Genomic DNA, 15,723 nt, shown 5'->3' with positions numbered 1-15,723 from the left:
AATGTATTACCGTCTGGGGCTTTTGACGTCATTGCAGTTTCACAAGCTTGCGCCAGGGGGCGGCGTTGCACCGCTCGAGCACAGACAGCTCAGGCTGAATCACAAGAGCGGAACATTTTATGAAAATAAAGTATAAAGTTTTATGAAAAATAGTTTTGACTCAATCTCAAAACTCTTATGAAATAGATTTAGAGTGAAATACTAGCAATAAATATGACTAATGTTGTTTTTTATTTGGTATTCAATGACTTGACGGTGTTGACATAAGGACATCCAGAGGAGGCCCGGTCGTCTCAGTGGCTATCCCAGCGACGAGGCATCACCCTGGGCTTGGAGTCACATTTTGACCCGCCCCCCTCTGGATGTGTGATCACTGCAAGTTGACAGTATAGATTCTATTTCCATACATCCACATATACATGATTATATGTATTATATGTATTATATGTTTATGTGTGTGTGTGTGTCATGCGGCCTATGCAGGAAGAGGACAGCTGCCTTAATGATGTTGGTAGTGTGTTTGTCACAGGCACGCACAATGGCCTACTGTTTGTTGGGGCTTGTTGGTGTGTTGCCATGGCAACCCGAGGCTGCTGCTGCTGCTGAGGCCCTGAATTAATCAGCAATCAGGAAAAAGCCAAAAGAAACAAACATCCATACACATACAGTTCAAATTATAATTATATATATATATATGAATATTAAAAACATAACTACCATAATAATTAAATGGCTAAGTATGATTTAAATATATATATATATATATTCTCTAAAGAGTATAACATACCTTGAATAATTTTATTGCCTAGCAAATAAAAACAACGTAATATAAAATGTATAAGAAATTATTAAATGTAAAAATTAATAAGTTAAAAATATTTTTAATGGTTAAATATGAAATGAATTATTTAGAATGATAATCAAAATAATGAAATAAAATAATCAAAAAAATAAAAATAGTGAAAATAAAAATGATAATAAAAAATCACAAAGCTAATTATGTATGCATATAGTATAGCAATATATTATAACTATAATATCTTATATATCTATATAATATATATATATATGAATATTAAAAACATAACTACCATAATAATTAAATGGCTAAGTATGATTAAAAAATATATATATATATTCTCTAAAGAGTATAACATACCTCAAATAATTTTATTGCCTAGCAAATAAAAACAACGTAATATAAAATGTAGTATAAGAAATTATTAAATGTAAAAATTAATAAGTTAAAAATATTTGTAATGGTTAAATATGAAAATGATTTAGAATAATAAAAATAATGAAATAAAATAATGAAAAAATGAAAATAAAAACAATACAAAAATATAATAAAAAATCACAAAGCTAATTATGTATGCATATAGTATAGCAATACATTATAACTATAATATCTTATATATCTATAATATATATATGAATATTAAAAACATGACTACCATAATAATTAAAGGGCTAAGTATGATTAAAAATATATATATATATTCTCGAAAGAGTATAACATACCTTGAATAATTTTGCCTAGCAAATAAAAACAATGTAATATAAATTGTAGTATCAGAAATTTTTAAATGTAAAAATTAATAAGTTAAAAATATTTTTAATAGTTAAATATGAAAAGAATTATTTAGAATGATAATAAAAAATAATGAAAATAATTTAAAAAAAACTAAAAATGATAATACATATTCACAAAGCTAATTATGTATGCATATAGTATAGCAATATATTATAACTATAATATCTCGGCTATCAAATAAATGATAGAATCCAAATGAAACGGTTAAAGGATTGATAAAAACAACAAAGCAGTTTGACGTCACATACTGAATATGCTTTTATTCGCATGAACGTCCACTGAATGAAGACGGCAGGACCACCAAGAGTCCGCTACTTATAAGTATGACTCTCCGTTCCGCCATGTCCATACCCTGCAACACGATAATACATTACAAAATGTGTACATATGTGTACACATGTACAACATGTACATATTCTTTATAGAACGCTTACCTCTAGGGCCAAACAGTGCACTGTAGCATGGTTTGTGGCAGTATGGTTTGCCGTCATGCTGGAAGAGGATTGTAGTTAGATTATATCAACACGTTACGACAGTGTCGCCATTTCTGGTCACGTGACTTCACCTCAGCATGGGACCCGGATGAGAGCGTCCTCCCGCACTTTTCACACTTCAGACACGGCCGGTGCCAATCTTTGCCCAGCGATGTCACCTTCTCCGCTGCCGAGAAACACAACATTCATGGCTACATATACTACATATACTACATATACTACATGCTACATATAAGACAGTATCTCTACCATCTCGGGTAACATCTACAAGGAAACGTAAGCTAGCTGGTGGTTAGCTAGCAGCTACGTGGCGCGACCGAATGACGTCATTTCCTGGTGTGGACTCGTTGCTAGGCAGACTCAATCATAACAAGGCCAGTGAGTTGCAACAGTAGGGGAAAAAAAGAATATATTTTGCGGTGTATTAAATATGAAACACATATTGGAAAAAATATATACGGCTATTACAAATATGTTAACACGTAGAAATGTCGGAAAAAGTCACTGTATTATAATAAACATAATAAATAAAACTATTACTTAACTCTAATCATGATATATTATCATTCTTACAATTAAATACAATAAAATTAAAAAGTAATACGAAATAATAACCTTTTAAAAAGTGACCAAAAATGACCAAATTACAAATATGTTAACACGTAGAAATGTCAAGACTCACTGTATTATAATAAACATAATAAATAAAACTATTATTTAACTGTAATCATAATAAATTATAATTCTTAAAATTAAATACAGTAAAAGAAAAATAATACAAAATAATTACTTTTTAAAAAGTGACCAAAAAATTACCAAATTACAAATTATAACTATATATATTATTTTGTAATGTTTTATATGTAATATTTTATGGCAGGTTTAATACATTTTGGGGGGATTGATAAGTAAAATTTACTTTCCAATTTCCAAATAATTATAAAATATATAATATAATTATATATTAATTATAATGAATTAAATGATATTATTATAATAAAATAAAATAATAATTTCCAAATATTTCCGTCAAAAATATAATGATAATTTTGCTTTAAATGTCTTTTAGTGTACTAAAATCATTGTGTAATAAAACATACTTCTCAAGATTAAAGGCCAAGCAGATAAGCCCAAAGCCACTTGGGCGTGGAAGTGGAATGTTGCAAATAAGGACCTGAAGTGCTCTTAAGGTGCGATAAAGATCTTATTATCTTTGGACCGGGCCTCTCCCACTGCTTGTTATTGTATGTGATAATCTGCTCTTTGCATCTCACACTAAAAACACACACACACACACACACACACACACACACACTGCTACCAGTGGGAAATCCACAATGTTCAGTATGTGTTGGACAATTTACTGCATTCCACAAAAAGAAAGCCGGATGGTGCAGTTTTGTGTACGTCGTACACTCAACGTTCCGTCATTCCGTTCTATTTCTGTTCTTTTCCTGCTTTATTGCCATTTAAAGCTTAAAAAGGAAGGCGGCCGTGGAATGGGAATGTTTATCTAAGATGATCCCGTCTGTGGAAAACCACCAAAGATGCACCAGGAGGTCAGGAAGAGGCGACGCCTCATTGTTCGGGACTTAATACGAAACCTTCTTTTTTCTGGAACCACAAGAATTAACACACATTTTGGCTTTTTCTTTGGCTTGAACTCAATGTATAATTCTATGTCGGTAACGCAGAGAGTCTAATTGGTCCCATACTCCATTTCGATATTAATAAATAGCATATTTTCATAGTTAAGGAAACTGTTTACGATGTTATAACATTATTAGAGCCCTCTAGACATGTACTAGCACCCCTATAGTCAACCTTACACTCCTTTTACCCAATATAGTAGATTGTATGATTGGGGCAATAAGTCGTTTAAGACATAAAAAACTGTTTATGACCTCCTAAATATGCTTCTTAACATTATTAGAGCCCTCTTGACATGAAATAACACCCCTATAGTCAACTTTACACTCATTTTACCCAATATAGTAGATTGTATGATTGGGGCAATAAGTCGTTTAAGACATAAAAAACTGTTTATGACTTTCTAAATATGCTTCTTAACATTATTAGAGCCCTCTTGACATGAAATAGCACCCCTATAGTCAACTTTACACTCATTTTACCCAATATAGTAGATTGTATGATTGGGGCAATAAGTCGTTTAAGACATAAAAAACTGTTAATGACCTTCTAAATATGCTTCTTAACATTATTAGAGCCCTCTTGACATGAAATAGCACCCCTATAGTCAACCTTACACTCATTTCACCCAATATAGTAGATTGTATGATTGGGGCAATAAGTCGTTTAAGACATAAAAAACTGTTTATGACCTTCTAAATATGCTTCTTAACATTATTAGAGCCCTCTTGACATGAAATAACACCCCTATAGTCAACTTTACATTCATTTTACCCACTATAGTAGATTGTATGATTGGGGCAATAAGTCGTTTAAGACATAAAAAACTGTTTATGACCTTCTAAATATGCTTCTTAACATTATTAGAGCCCTCTTGACATGAAATAACACCCCTATAGTCACCTTGATACTACTATATAGTAAACACAATAAGAGTAAGTAAGACTTTTTTAGTTGTTTTCATAGGTAGACACTTACAATTAGTACTACCATACTATTGTGTTAACATACTAGTCTTAACGTGTTATCATTGCTAGCATGCTAACATGAATATACTAGTATACTAGTGTTTACATGTTCTATGTAATATTATGAACTGTATATGATTGGTAGACACATAGCGTATGTAAACACTAGTTGTTTTCATGGGTAGACACTACAATATATATAAACACTTAGCACTATCATGCTATCGGGTTAACATGCTAATCTTAAAGTGTTAGCATTGCTAGCATGCTAACGTTTTTACATTTGATATGTAATATTATGTACTGTATATGATTGGTAGACACCGAGTATTTAAACAGTTAGCACTATCATGTTTGCCGTTAGCATGATAATGTTAACATGTTAGCATTGCCGGCATGCTAATATTAGCATTTTTAGTTGTTTTCATGCTTGGACACTACTATATATATATATATATATATATAAACACTTAGCACTATCATGCTATCGGGTTAACATGCTAATCTTAAAGTGTTAGCATTGCTAGCATGCTAACGTGTTTACAATTGATATGTAATATTATGTACTGTATATGATTGGTAGACACAGAGTATTTAAACACTTACCACTATCATGTTTGCCGTTAGCATGATAATGTTATCATGTTAGCATTGCCGGCATGCTAATATTAGCATTTTTAGTTGTTTTCATGGGTAGACACTACTATATATATATATATATATATAAACACTTAGCACTATCATGCTATTGGGTTAACATGCTAATCTTAAAGTGTTAGCATTGCTAGCATGCTAATGTGTTTACATTTGATATGTAATATTATGTATTTAAACACTTACCACTATCATGTTTGCCGTTAGCATGATAATGTTAACATGTTAGCATGTTAGCATTGCCGGCATGGTAATATTAGCGGTTTTAGTTGTTTTCATGGGTGGAGACTTACTATGTAAACACTTAGCACTATCATGCTATCGTGTTAGCATGCTAATCTTAACATGAGTATACTGGCTTTAACTTTGTATTCCAGTTTATCATAAAAAATAAAAAAATAATAAAAAAAAATCTATATATTTTTTATTTAAAAAATAAATAAAAATCTATTTATTTTTTTATTAAAAAAATAATACAAAACTATATATTTTTATTATTTAATGTACTTTTTTTTTCAATGTACAATGTAAATTAACCCAGTCCAGAGTGAATTATATTTCCATTCATTCCTATGACACCAATCTGTTATATTTTTATATTTTTATATTTTTATATTTTTATATTTTTTATATTTTTATATTTTTTATATTTTTATATTTTTATATATTAATATTATATATTAATATTATATATTAATATTATATATATTAATAATATTTTTTTGCAGTTAGTTAGTTTCTGTCAAAGTAACTAACTAACTTGATCAACAATCAACCATACTAGTATTTGTACATACAGTAAAGTGTACGTACATACAGTACTTACGGTACTCATTATTGTAACATTCCTGTCGAGGTCAAAGTGCACTATTGTACCCGAGCGCCATATTCTTGTCTTCGTTATCTTATGATCATATTACACCTCACCTGAGTATCTGGTCACCACTTTATTATTATCATTATTATTATATTAGACAACCAAATGCAGTACTTTTAGTAAGTACAAAGTATACAAAGTATAGATACAGCTTCAAGCAAAAGAAGACATGCAAGAGTGTGAAAGCAGCTTCCTGTTTCCTGTTTTGGGCTGAGCAGCAAATAAAAAGGTGGATGTTGTCGTCTTACCAAAGTAGACCTCCTTCTGGCATTTGGGACACTTTGGCATCCTGACGCTTTGGATCCCAAAATTCACCTGAGTACAAGTCTGGACTGCATTCCCGGGAACGCCTGACTCGTCCTTTATTTGTTGCCGAGGGGAGTTTCATTCTCTCTCTCTCTCTCTCTCTCTCCTCCCACTCCACACATGAACCCTCCTCTATTTGGAGTACATAGGAGTACTCAATACCAGAAATATAATACAGTAAAAGAAAAAATACAATATATTAAAAATATATATATTATATATAAAATAATATATAAATATCAAATAAAAATAATTTATACAAATTTTAAACTGTTAAAAATAGTTTAAATAATGAAATTTAATTATTATATAAAATATAATAATTGTCAAGTTAAACTTGACATTTAGACACGTCAACAAAAATGGGAGGAGGAACCTTCGTGACATCAATCGCGGCCGGACCGGAAAAAGTGGCGGACACCAGCACAGGTGAAGCAATGAAGCAAACAGCGGCACCACAGGCAGAGACTGGCCGCCCATACAAATCAGAGCATCTACAAACACCAGAGAGGCAGCCGGTAAGACGCCAAACTGTTTGAATGTAAACAATCTGTGCTAACGATAGCTTAGCCACGGCGTCACGGTAAACAATCTGTGCTAGCGATAGCTTAGCCACGGCGTCTCGTGCGCGGCTTGTTCACTGTTGAATGCTCACGTGCACTGATCGTTGTTGGTATCGTGGCTAGCTTGATTTAATGTGGTTAAATAGTTAGCTTATATTGTTGCGTATGTATTAAGTACGTTTATTTCACTTTGGTTTGGAAATGTGATTTGAAAGCTAACTGAATTTTATTTAATTTTATTTCATGCTAAGGGCGATTAAGAGAAAGCATGGCTGAGTTATAATATTGTGCAAATTTTCCTTGTGTACAATCGCAGTTAAAATGAAGAATTAATTCATGTGTCTTGTTAACACAGTCATGTTAAATACATTTTATTACTATTATAAATATCACAGTAAATTCTGAATGAATAATTAATAAATTACAATGTGTTATTTATTATTATAATTAGTAATAATTTAAGAACACATTAAAATATATATATATAAAATAATATAATATATAAATAAAAACAGCAATAAATATATGGGAAGTGGTGGAATTCATACCTGGTATTATATTAAAGCTTAATTTGCTTATTCTCTATTGCAGTAATTTGTGAGGCATGGGATTTGTGACTTTGCACAGAATTTAAATGTTTCTTTTTTTTTTATTATTTTTTTTATTTTATTAATTATTATTTTATTACGCTACCTACACCTCTGGGTAGATGGCTCATCCCCTTCAATTGGGGATTGTATGAAAACCAAAGGGAACTTGACAATAATAATATAAAATATATTTAATATAATGATAATATTACATTAAAATATAAAATATATAAATATCAAATAAAAATAATTTATAAAATTTTTAAACTGTAAAAATGTGATTAAATTATTATATAAAATCTAATAATAATATAAAACCTATTTAATATAATAATATATTAAAATATGAAAATAAAATATAATAATAATAATAATATAAAATATTTAATTTAGCACAAGCTAAATGGCTTGTTGTTTGACTTGGAGATATTTGGAAAAGGACTTTTGGACTTATAATATATATAATATTAATATAAAAATAAAAATGTAATATTAATAAAAATAATATTTTGACTTGGAAATATAAGAATAATATAAAATATATTTAATATAATATTATATTCAAATATAAAAATACAATATATAAAAATATATCTATAAAATAATATATAAAATATATAAATATCAAATAAAAAATTTCTACAATTTTTAAACTGTTAAAAAATTGTTTAAATAACTTAATTTAATAATTATATAAAATATAATAATAATATAAAACATATTTAATATAATAATAATATATTGAAATATAAAAATAAAATATAATAATAATAATAATATAAATATATTTAATATCAAATATTTAAAATATTGAATTTAGCACAAGCTAAATGGCTTGTTGTTTGACTTGGAGCTTTGCAACTGCAATCAAATCAACACACACACACACACACACACACACACACAAAAAGCCAAGCATGTGAACTATTAGCTGAATAACCCCCCCCACACCCCCACCCCCGGAAAAGATTCCCATGAAAAAAAGTCATAAAAATGTAATAATTGTGTTGCCCTTTGCATCAAGTTTTATGGTCCAAACAATAAACACCGCTCTCCTTGACAACCGCTAAGTGTTTGTTAGGCCTGTCGCCATAGCAACAGGGAGTCTTTCAATAAGAGGATATACAACCGTGGCTTCCGGGGATCGCTGGCGTGTGATCAACAATGTCGATCTCATCATGAACAAACACGTACGTACTGGAAGTACTCTAAGTACTGGAAGTACTGTAAATACTGTACATACAGTAGATATATTTCTTTCTTGCCACGCTAGTGTAAAAAGAAGTGAAGTAAAAGTACAGCATAAAGTTCATTGGGAAAAAAAGTACGAGTTTATGCTGACAAATGTTGAAAAATGGGTGTGTTTATGTTGACGTGTTGCAGTATTATTAACTTTATCAGTCTTGCTAAGTCATGTGACTTGACAACCGCTTATGTCGACAAAAAGTGAAAGACAAAGACCTCAAAATCGATCAAAATTGTCAGATAAATAGAAGCACTAAGATCTGTCATTTCGCTTGTGTCACATGATCGTCTCCATTATGCTGGTCTATCGCTCCTTTAGTCATGATAGTGCATGATATGCTGCTCAGGAATAATAATAATAATAATAATAAAAACAGGAGACACAAATCTTCAGATAAGATCTGAAAAGATCTCAGATCTGTCATTTTGCTTGTGTCACATGATCACACCATCCTTTAGTCATGATGGTGCATGATATGCTGCTCAGGAATAATACAAATAGTAAAGATAAAACCCAAAATGTCCACATAAATAGAAGCACTGAGATCTAGGTCATTTTGTTCTTGTCACATCCGCGGCGCTTTGCTTAGTGCTGATTTAGTCATGATAGTGCATGACATGCTGCTCAGGAATAATAATAATAAAAACAGGAGACACAAATCTTCAGATAAGATCTGAAAAGATCTAAGATTTGTTAATTTGCTTGTGTCACATGATCACACCATCCTTTAGTCATGATGGTGCATGATATGCTGCTCGGGAATAATACAAATAGTAAAGATAAAACCCAAAATGTCCACATAAATGGAAGCACTGAGATCTAAGTCATTTTGTTCTTGTCACATCCGCGGCGCTTTGCTTAGTGCTGATTTAGTCATGATAGTGCATGACATGCTGCTCAGGAATAATAATAATAAAAACAGGAGACACAAATCATCAGATAAGATCTGAAAAGATCTAAGATCTGTTAATTTGCTTGTGTCACATGATCACACTATCCTTTAGTCATGATGGTGCATGACATGCTGCTCAGGAATAATAATAATAAAAACAGGAGACACAAATCTTCAGATAAGATCTGAAAAGATCTAAGATCTGTCAATTTGCTTGTGTCACATGATCACACCATCCTTTAGTCATGATGGTGCATGATATGCTGCTCGGGAATAATACAAATAGTAAAGATAAAACCCAAAATGTCCACATAAATAGAAGCACTGAGATCTAGGTCATTTTGTTCTTGTCACATCCGCGGCGCTTTGCTTAGTGCTGATTTAGTCATGATAGTGCATGACATGCTGCTCAGGAATAATAATAATAAAAACAGGAGACACAAATCATCAGATAAGATCTGAAAAGATCTAAGATCTGTTAATTTGCTTGTGTCACATGATCACACCATCCTTTAGTCATGATAGTGCATGATATGCTGCTCAGGAATAATAATAATAATAATAAAAACAGGAGACACAAATCATCAGATAAGATCTGAAAAGATCTAAGATCTGTCAATTTGCTTGTGTCACATGATCACACCATCCTTTAGTCATGATGGTGCATGATATGCTGCTCAGGAATAATACAAATAGTAAAGATAAAACAGTCCCGGCGCCATCTTGGGCCCGTCCTGGGCCCGTGTTTCATCCCTCCACCAAGTTTGAATTCCTCAAGGAAAAACACATGATCACATGATTCTTTAGTCATGATGGTGCATGATATGCCGCACAGGAAGAAAAGGAAGATGCATTTCACTCCGGGTTTCTCAGTTTCGGCATCGAGTTTGATCTAAAATCTTGTGCTAACGTCGCATGATTAAAATAACTACAAATTTGACTCTGTACCACGTTGTCAAGATAATGATAGTGCATGACATGCTGCTCGGGAATAATAGAAGGAGACACTTGGAAGTCATGTGCGTGTTAACGTGAAGCATATGTGTGTGTTAGCATGCCGCGTCCAGGAAAGCAGCTGACGCCAACGCAGTCATTTATAGAAACATCTGTTTTTAGCATTTGCAGCCCAAATATTCCATTTTGGGATTTATGCTTCCCGTTTCCATTCTTCCCGCGCAGCATATCCTGCCCGGAGGAACTCATTTCCTGGACAGCATTGGATCGTCGACATTAGCGCCATCGTAGCATCTCTTTTTCTCTGCAGATTTGTGCCAATTTGGGCTTGTATTGTTTACTTTTTCATTTTTCCTGAGCAGCATATCATGCACCATCGTGACTAAAGGAGGGTGTGATCATGTGACACAAGCAAATTGACAGATCTGAGATCTTTTCAGATCTTATCTGAAGATTTGTGTCTCCTGTTTTTATTATTATTATTATTATTATTATTCCTGAGCAGCACGTCATGCACTATCATGACTAAATCAGGACTAAGCGATAGACCGGCAAAGCGCCGCTGATGTGACAAGAACAAAATGACCTAGATCTCAGGGCTTCTATTTATGTGGACATTTTGGGTTTTATCTTTACTATTTGTATTATTCCTGAGCAGCATATCATGCACCATCGTGACTAAAGGATGGTGTGATCATGTGACACAAGCAAAATGACAGATCTTAGAGCTTTTCAGATCTTATCTGAAGATTTGTGTCTCCTGTTTTTATTATTATTATTATTATTATTATTCTTGAGCAGCATATCATGCACTATCATGACTAAAGGATGGTGTGATCATGTGACACAAGCAAAATGACAGATCTTAGATCTTTTCAGATCTTATCTGAAGATTTGTGTCTCCTGTTTTTATTATTATTATTATTATTGCTGAGCAGCATGTCATGCACAATCATGACTAAATAAGCGAAAGTTCGGCATAATGGAGATGATCATGTGACACAAGCAAAATTACAGATTTTAGTGCTTCTATTTATCTGACAATTTTCTTTATAGATTTTGGGTTTTATGTTTCTATTATTCCCGAGCAGCATGTCATGCACTATCATTATCTTGACAACGTGGTACAGAGACAAATTTGTAGTTATTTTAATCATGTGACGTGAGCACAAGATTTTAGATGAAAATCGGTACCGAAACTGAGAAACTTGAAGTGAAATGCATCTTCCTTTTCTTCTTGTGCGGCATATCATGCACCATCATGACTAAAGGATGGTGTGATCATGTGACACAAGCAAAATGACAGATCTTAGAGCTTTTCAGATCTTGTCTGATGATTTGTGTCTTCTGTTTTTATTATTATTATTATTATTATTATTATTATTATTATTCCTGAGCAGCATATCATGCACCATCACGACTAAAGGAGCAGCATAGTGCAGGTGATCATAATGACTTAGCTCTTAGTACTTCCAATTACATGGCAAATTTGTGTCCACTTATGTAAGTTTCATGTGTATTATTTGTATTAATCCGGCGCAGCATATCATGCCCCATCATGACTAAAGGAGCGTCTGCATGGTTTCATATGAATCCATCCCAAAAGGTCAACACTTCCCGGTTCTAATCTCTGCTCGGATATTCTTTGTGAACTTTCAGGAAGTTGTGGAATGTCCAAAATAAGCGGGAATGCCTGAGAACTCGGCGAGTTTCCACGGCAACCGCCTCCTCTAATGACACAAACAGGCTTCTGCCACGTCGGATTTTTCAGGAGCGAAGGAAAGCAGAGAGAAATGTTTTCCCAAGTGATAGAACGACTGAACGAGGGCGTCTGTGGGAACGACCATGACATCACGCGCCGCAGGATGGAGGTTTTTTTTTTTTCACGCGTCGCACGCCGAAACGCCACACGGGAGGAGGAGAAGAACGTGAATTGTCACATTGTTGTTCTTCTGCTCGCATTCCACTCGGGGCTCGGGTGACACTGCGGCCTTTATTCACCACTTGGAGGCGGTTCCTAATTTCTGACGGCCTAATATGGAAAGGTCATCTTTTTGGCAACAAAGACGGAATTTTACTATGAAAAAGTATTTCATTTTTTGTCAATATATATATATATTTATCATGGCAACAAAAAGTACACATTTTTAACAATAACAGTCAGAGTTTCTAAAAAACACAAATATTATTATTAAAATAAATTATTAAAATTTATTATTACATTATTATTATTATAACAATAAAAATTATTATTATTAAAATTAATTATTAAAAATAATTATAAAAATTATTACCATTATTATTAAAATTAATTGTTAAAATTAATATTGAATTATTATTATAAAAATAAAAAATATTAAAATTAAAATTAATTATTAATTTTAATTTATTAAATATAAAAAATTAAATTATTACAATTAAAAATGATTAGTATTATGTAACATAGTATCACTAAATTGTTTACATAAATATGTCATTTCATAGAAATAGATATTGTAAAAGAAAAAAAAAAGAAAAAAATCATGAAAAAATCTATTCCATAATTCCAAGTTTTATTGTTTTTAATAATGTTTTTTTTTAAATAGCCCCATTAGGTTATTTTACGTAAACATAGTGATAAACATAATCCCATGACAATAATATATTCTATTTTTCATCTTTTTCACACATTTTTGTAGATATTTTTTAAGAAATACATTTTAATGTATGTTTTTCTTCCATATTTAACAGGTTTTATCACACAGGACTGAATACATTAATTGTACAAGAAAAAACACGCTCGCCCTTAAAAAAAGCATTTTTTTTAATAAAAAAAACTTGAGAAAAATAATTAAAAAAAAAACTAATTTCCTTAAATATTTTTCCAAAAAGACATTTAGCTGTATCAAAAAATGATATTGTATGCATGACAGTTTTTCAAACATGTAATAAATCATGCAGTTTTATGGCATGTTCGTTACAAAAAAAAATGCAAATTTCAGTAAATTTTTTGTTTGTTTTTTTTTTTGTCCTAAAGGGTACGGCACGGCGGGACCACCAAGGTAGAAGCAAGCAGTGATGAAAAAGAGACCACTCCTCTTTTGCCCCCACTCTCACTTCTCTTTAAATCAGGAAGTGAAACAGGAAGTGGTGTCAGAACATCCACATACGTTTGCGTTGAACTCGTAGCCGCGTACGACCTTCGAGCAGCACGTCAGACTGAAAGCATGCAGGAGGCGTGGCCTGTCATCACCTGTCGTCAAGCGCATACTTAGGCATAGTTTTAAAATAAGAAGCCTTTTTATCGTTTGTCATCCAATGAAAGAGCTGCTTAGTCACCGAGAGTCTCAGGGCCGCATTGAAAAATAAAAATAAAAATAAAAATAAAAATAAAAATAAAAATAAAAATAAAAATAGCTTTATGGAAAAAAATTATGGAAAAAAAGACATAATATTACAACAAAGTTTTACATTGACAGGAAAAAAGTCACAAATTTATGAGAATAAAGTTTGTAAATTTCCAAGAATAAAGTCGTAACTTTATGAGATAAAAGTATAGTAAATATCATGGCAATAAAGTTGTAAGTTTATGAGAAAAAAGGTGCAAATTTTGAGCTAAAGTCATAAATTTACAAGAAAAAAAGGTGAAATATTACGAGAATAAAGTTGTCATTTTAAGAGAGAAAAAAGGTAGAATATTCCGGGAATAAAGTTTTACATTTATGAGAAAAAAAGTCACAAATTTCGAGATAAAGTCATAAATTTATGAGAAAAAAAGGTGGAATATTATGGAAATAATGTTGTCAATTTATGAGAAAAAAAAGTTGAATATTTTGGGAATAAAGTTTAAAATCGATGAGAAAAAAGTCCAAAATTTTGAGATAAAGTCATGAATTTAAATACAAGGTCACACATTTATGAGAAAAAAACGGTGGAATATTACAGGAATAAAGTTTTAAATTTATGAGAAAAAAGTCGCAAATTTTGAAATAAAGTCATACATTTATGAGAAAAAACGGAATATTACGGGAATAAAGTTTTACATTTATGAGAAAAAAAGTCACAAATTTCAAGATAAAGTCATAAATTTATGAGAAAAAAAGGTGGAATATTATGGAAATAATGTCAATTTATGAGAAAAAAAAGTTGAATATTTTGGGAATAAAGTTTAAAATCGATGAGAAAAAAGTCCAAAATTTTGAGATAAAGTCATGAATTTAAATACAAGGTCACACATTTATGAGAAAAAAACGGTGGAATATTACAGGAATAAAGTTTTAAATTTATGAGAAAAAAGTCACAAATTTTTAAATAAAGTCATAAATTTATGAGAAAAAACGGTGGAATATTACGGGAATAAAGTTGTCAATTTATGAGGAAAAAAAGGTTGAATATTTCAGGAATAAAGTTTAAAATCAATGAGAAAAAAAAGTCACAAATTTTGAGATAATGTCATAAATTTATGAGAAAAAACGGTGGAATATTACGGGAATAAAGTTGTAAATTTATGAGAAAAAAGTCGCAAATTTTGAGATAAAGTCATACATTTATGAGAAAAAAATAATTATTAAAGGACAATAGTTGTACATTTTTAAGAAAAAAAGTAAAATATCAATTTATGAGAAAAAAAATTGCAATATTTTTTTGCGCCTTGCATAATAATAATTAGTGTAAGTATTCTAAACAGGCAGAATGCTCAGCCAGAGGTCAGTCGCTAAGTGCTAACATGTCCGCCATGAAAACAAGCCAACATTAGCCAAACACGCTCTGCCTTCTTCAACAACAGTCTCTCGACCGCGAGCACTCAACTTCCTGAAAGGAAAAAAAAAGGGTAAAGTTTCCCCAAATGCAGAACGCGTCATTCATCGACCTCGCTTGACCTAACAGTGTTGCTGCCTCGTGAGGTTAAATGTCTCCATCTAGCGGCCGCTTTGGTCACTAACACGAGGAAAATGA

General features: G+C 31.5%; 1 protein-coding gene and 1 long non-coding RNA gene across 3 annotated transcripts; one reads left to right on the top strand and one right to left on the bottom strand.

The window, feature by feature from the left end:
- Positions 1–1,827: 1,827 nt before the first annotated feature.
- crip1 (cysteine-rich protein 1) lies at positions 1,828–6,639 on the bottom strand. Its single transcript, XM_058056526.2, has 4 exons — positions 6,486–6,639; positions 2,160–2,254; positions 2,029–2,086; positions 1,828–1,946 (listed from the first exon to the last, which is right to left on the bottom strand). Exons 1-4 carry the CDS (start codon positions 6,523–6,525, stop codon positions 1,906–1,908), a joined length of 234 nt encoding a protein of 77 aa, XP_057912509.2. The 5' UTR covers positions 6,526–6,639; the 3' UTR covers positions 1,828–1,905.
- Positions 6,640–7,016: 377 nt separating this feature from the next.
- On the top strand, positions 7,017–14,183 carry LOC144902097 (uncharacterized). Of its 2 annotated transcripts, XR_013630355.1 has the most exons (3): positions 7,017–7,061; positions 12,448–12,875; positions 13,805–14,183. It is a non-coding gene; the product is annotated as an uncharacterized LOC144902097 (long non-coding RNA). The 2 variants fall into 2 exon arrangements; XR_013630354.1 differs by lacking the exon at positions 7,017–7,061 and having other exon boundaries at positions 12,193–12,875.
- The last annotated feature ends 1,540 nt before the right edge of the window (positions 14,184–15,723 follow it).

The sequence above is a fragment of the Doryrhamphus excisus genome, linkage group LG19 (genome assembly GCF_037039965.1).
Source record: "Doryrhamphus excisus strain RoL-2023G ecotype Guam linkage group LG19, RoL_Dexc_Guam_v1.1, whole genome shotgun sequence".
NCBI lineage: Eukaryota > Metazoa > Chordata > Actinopteri > Syngnathiformes > Syngnathidae > Doryrhamphus > Doryrhamphus excisus.
This window is presented reverse-complemented; position numbering and strand designations above follow the sequence as displayed.

Excerpts from the sequence above, each read along its gene's own strand:
- crip1 (XM_058056526.2), bottom strand. The coding sequence starts at position 6,525 with ATGCCAAAGTGTCCCAAATGCCAGAAGGAGGTCTACTTTG. Across the intron at positions 2,255-6,485 it reads CCAGAAGGAGGTCTACTTTG|CGGAGAAGGTGACATCGCTG; the intron begins GTAAGACGACAA and ends GTTTCTCGGCAG. Across the intron at positions 2,087-2,159 it reads CATCCGGGTCCCATGCTGAG|CATGACGGCAAACCATACTG; the intron begins GTGAAGTCACGT and ends ATCCTCTTCCAG.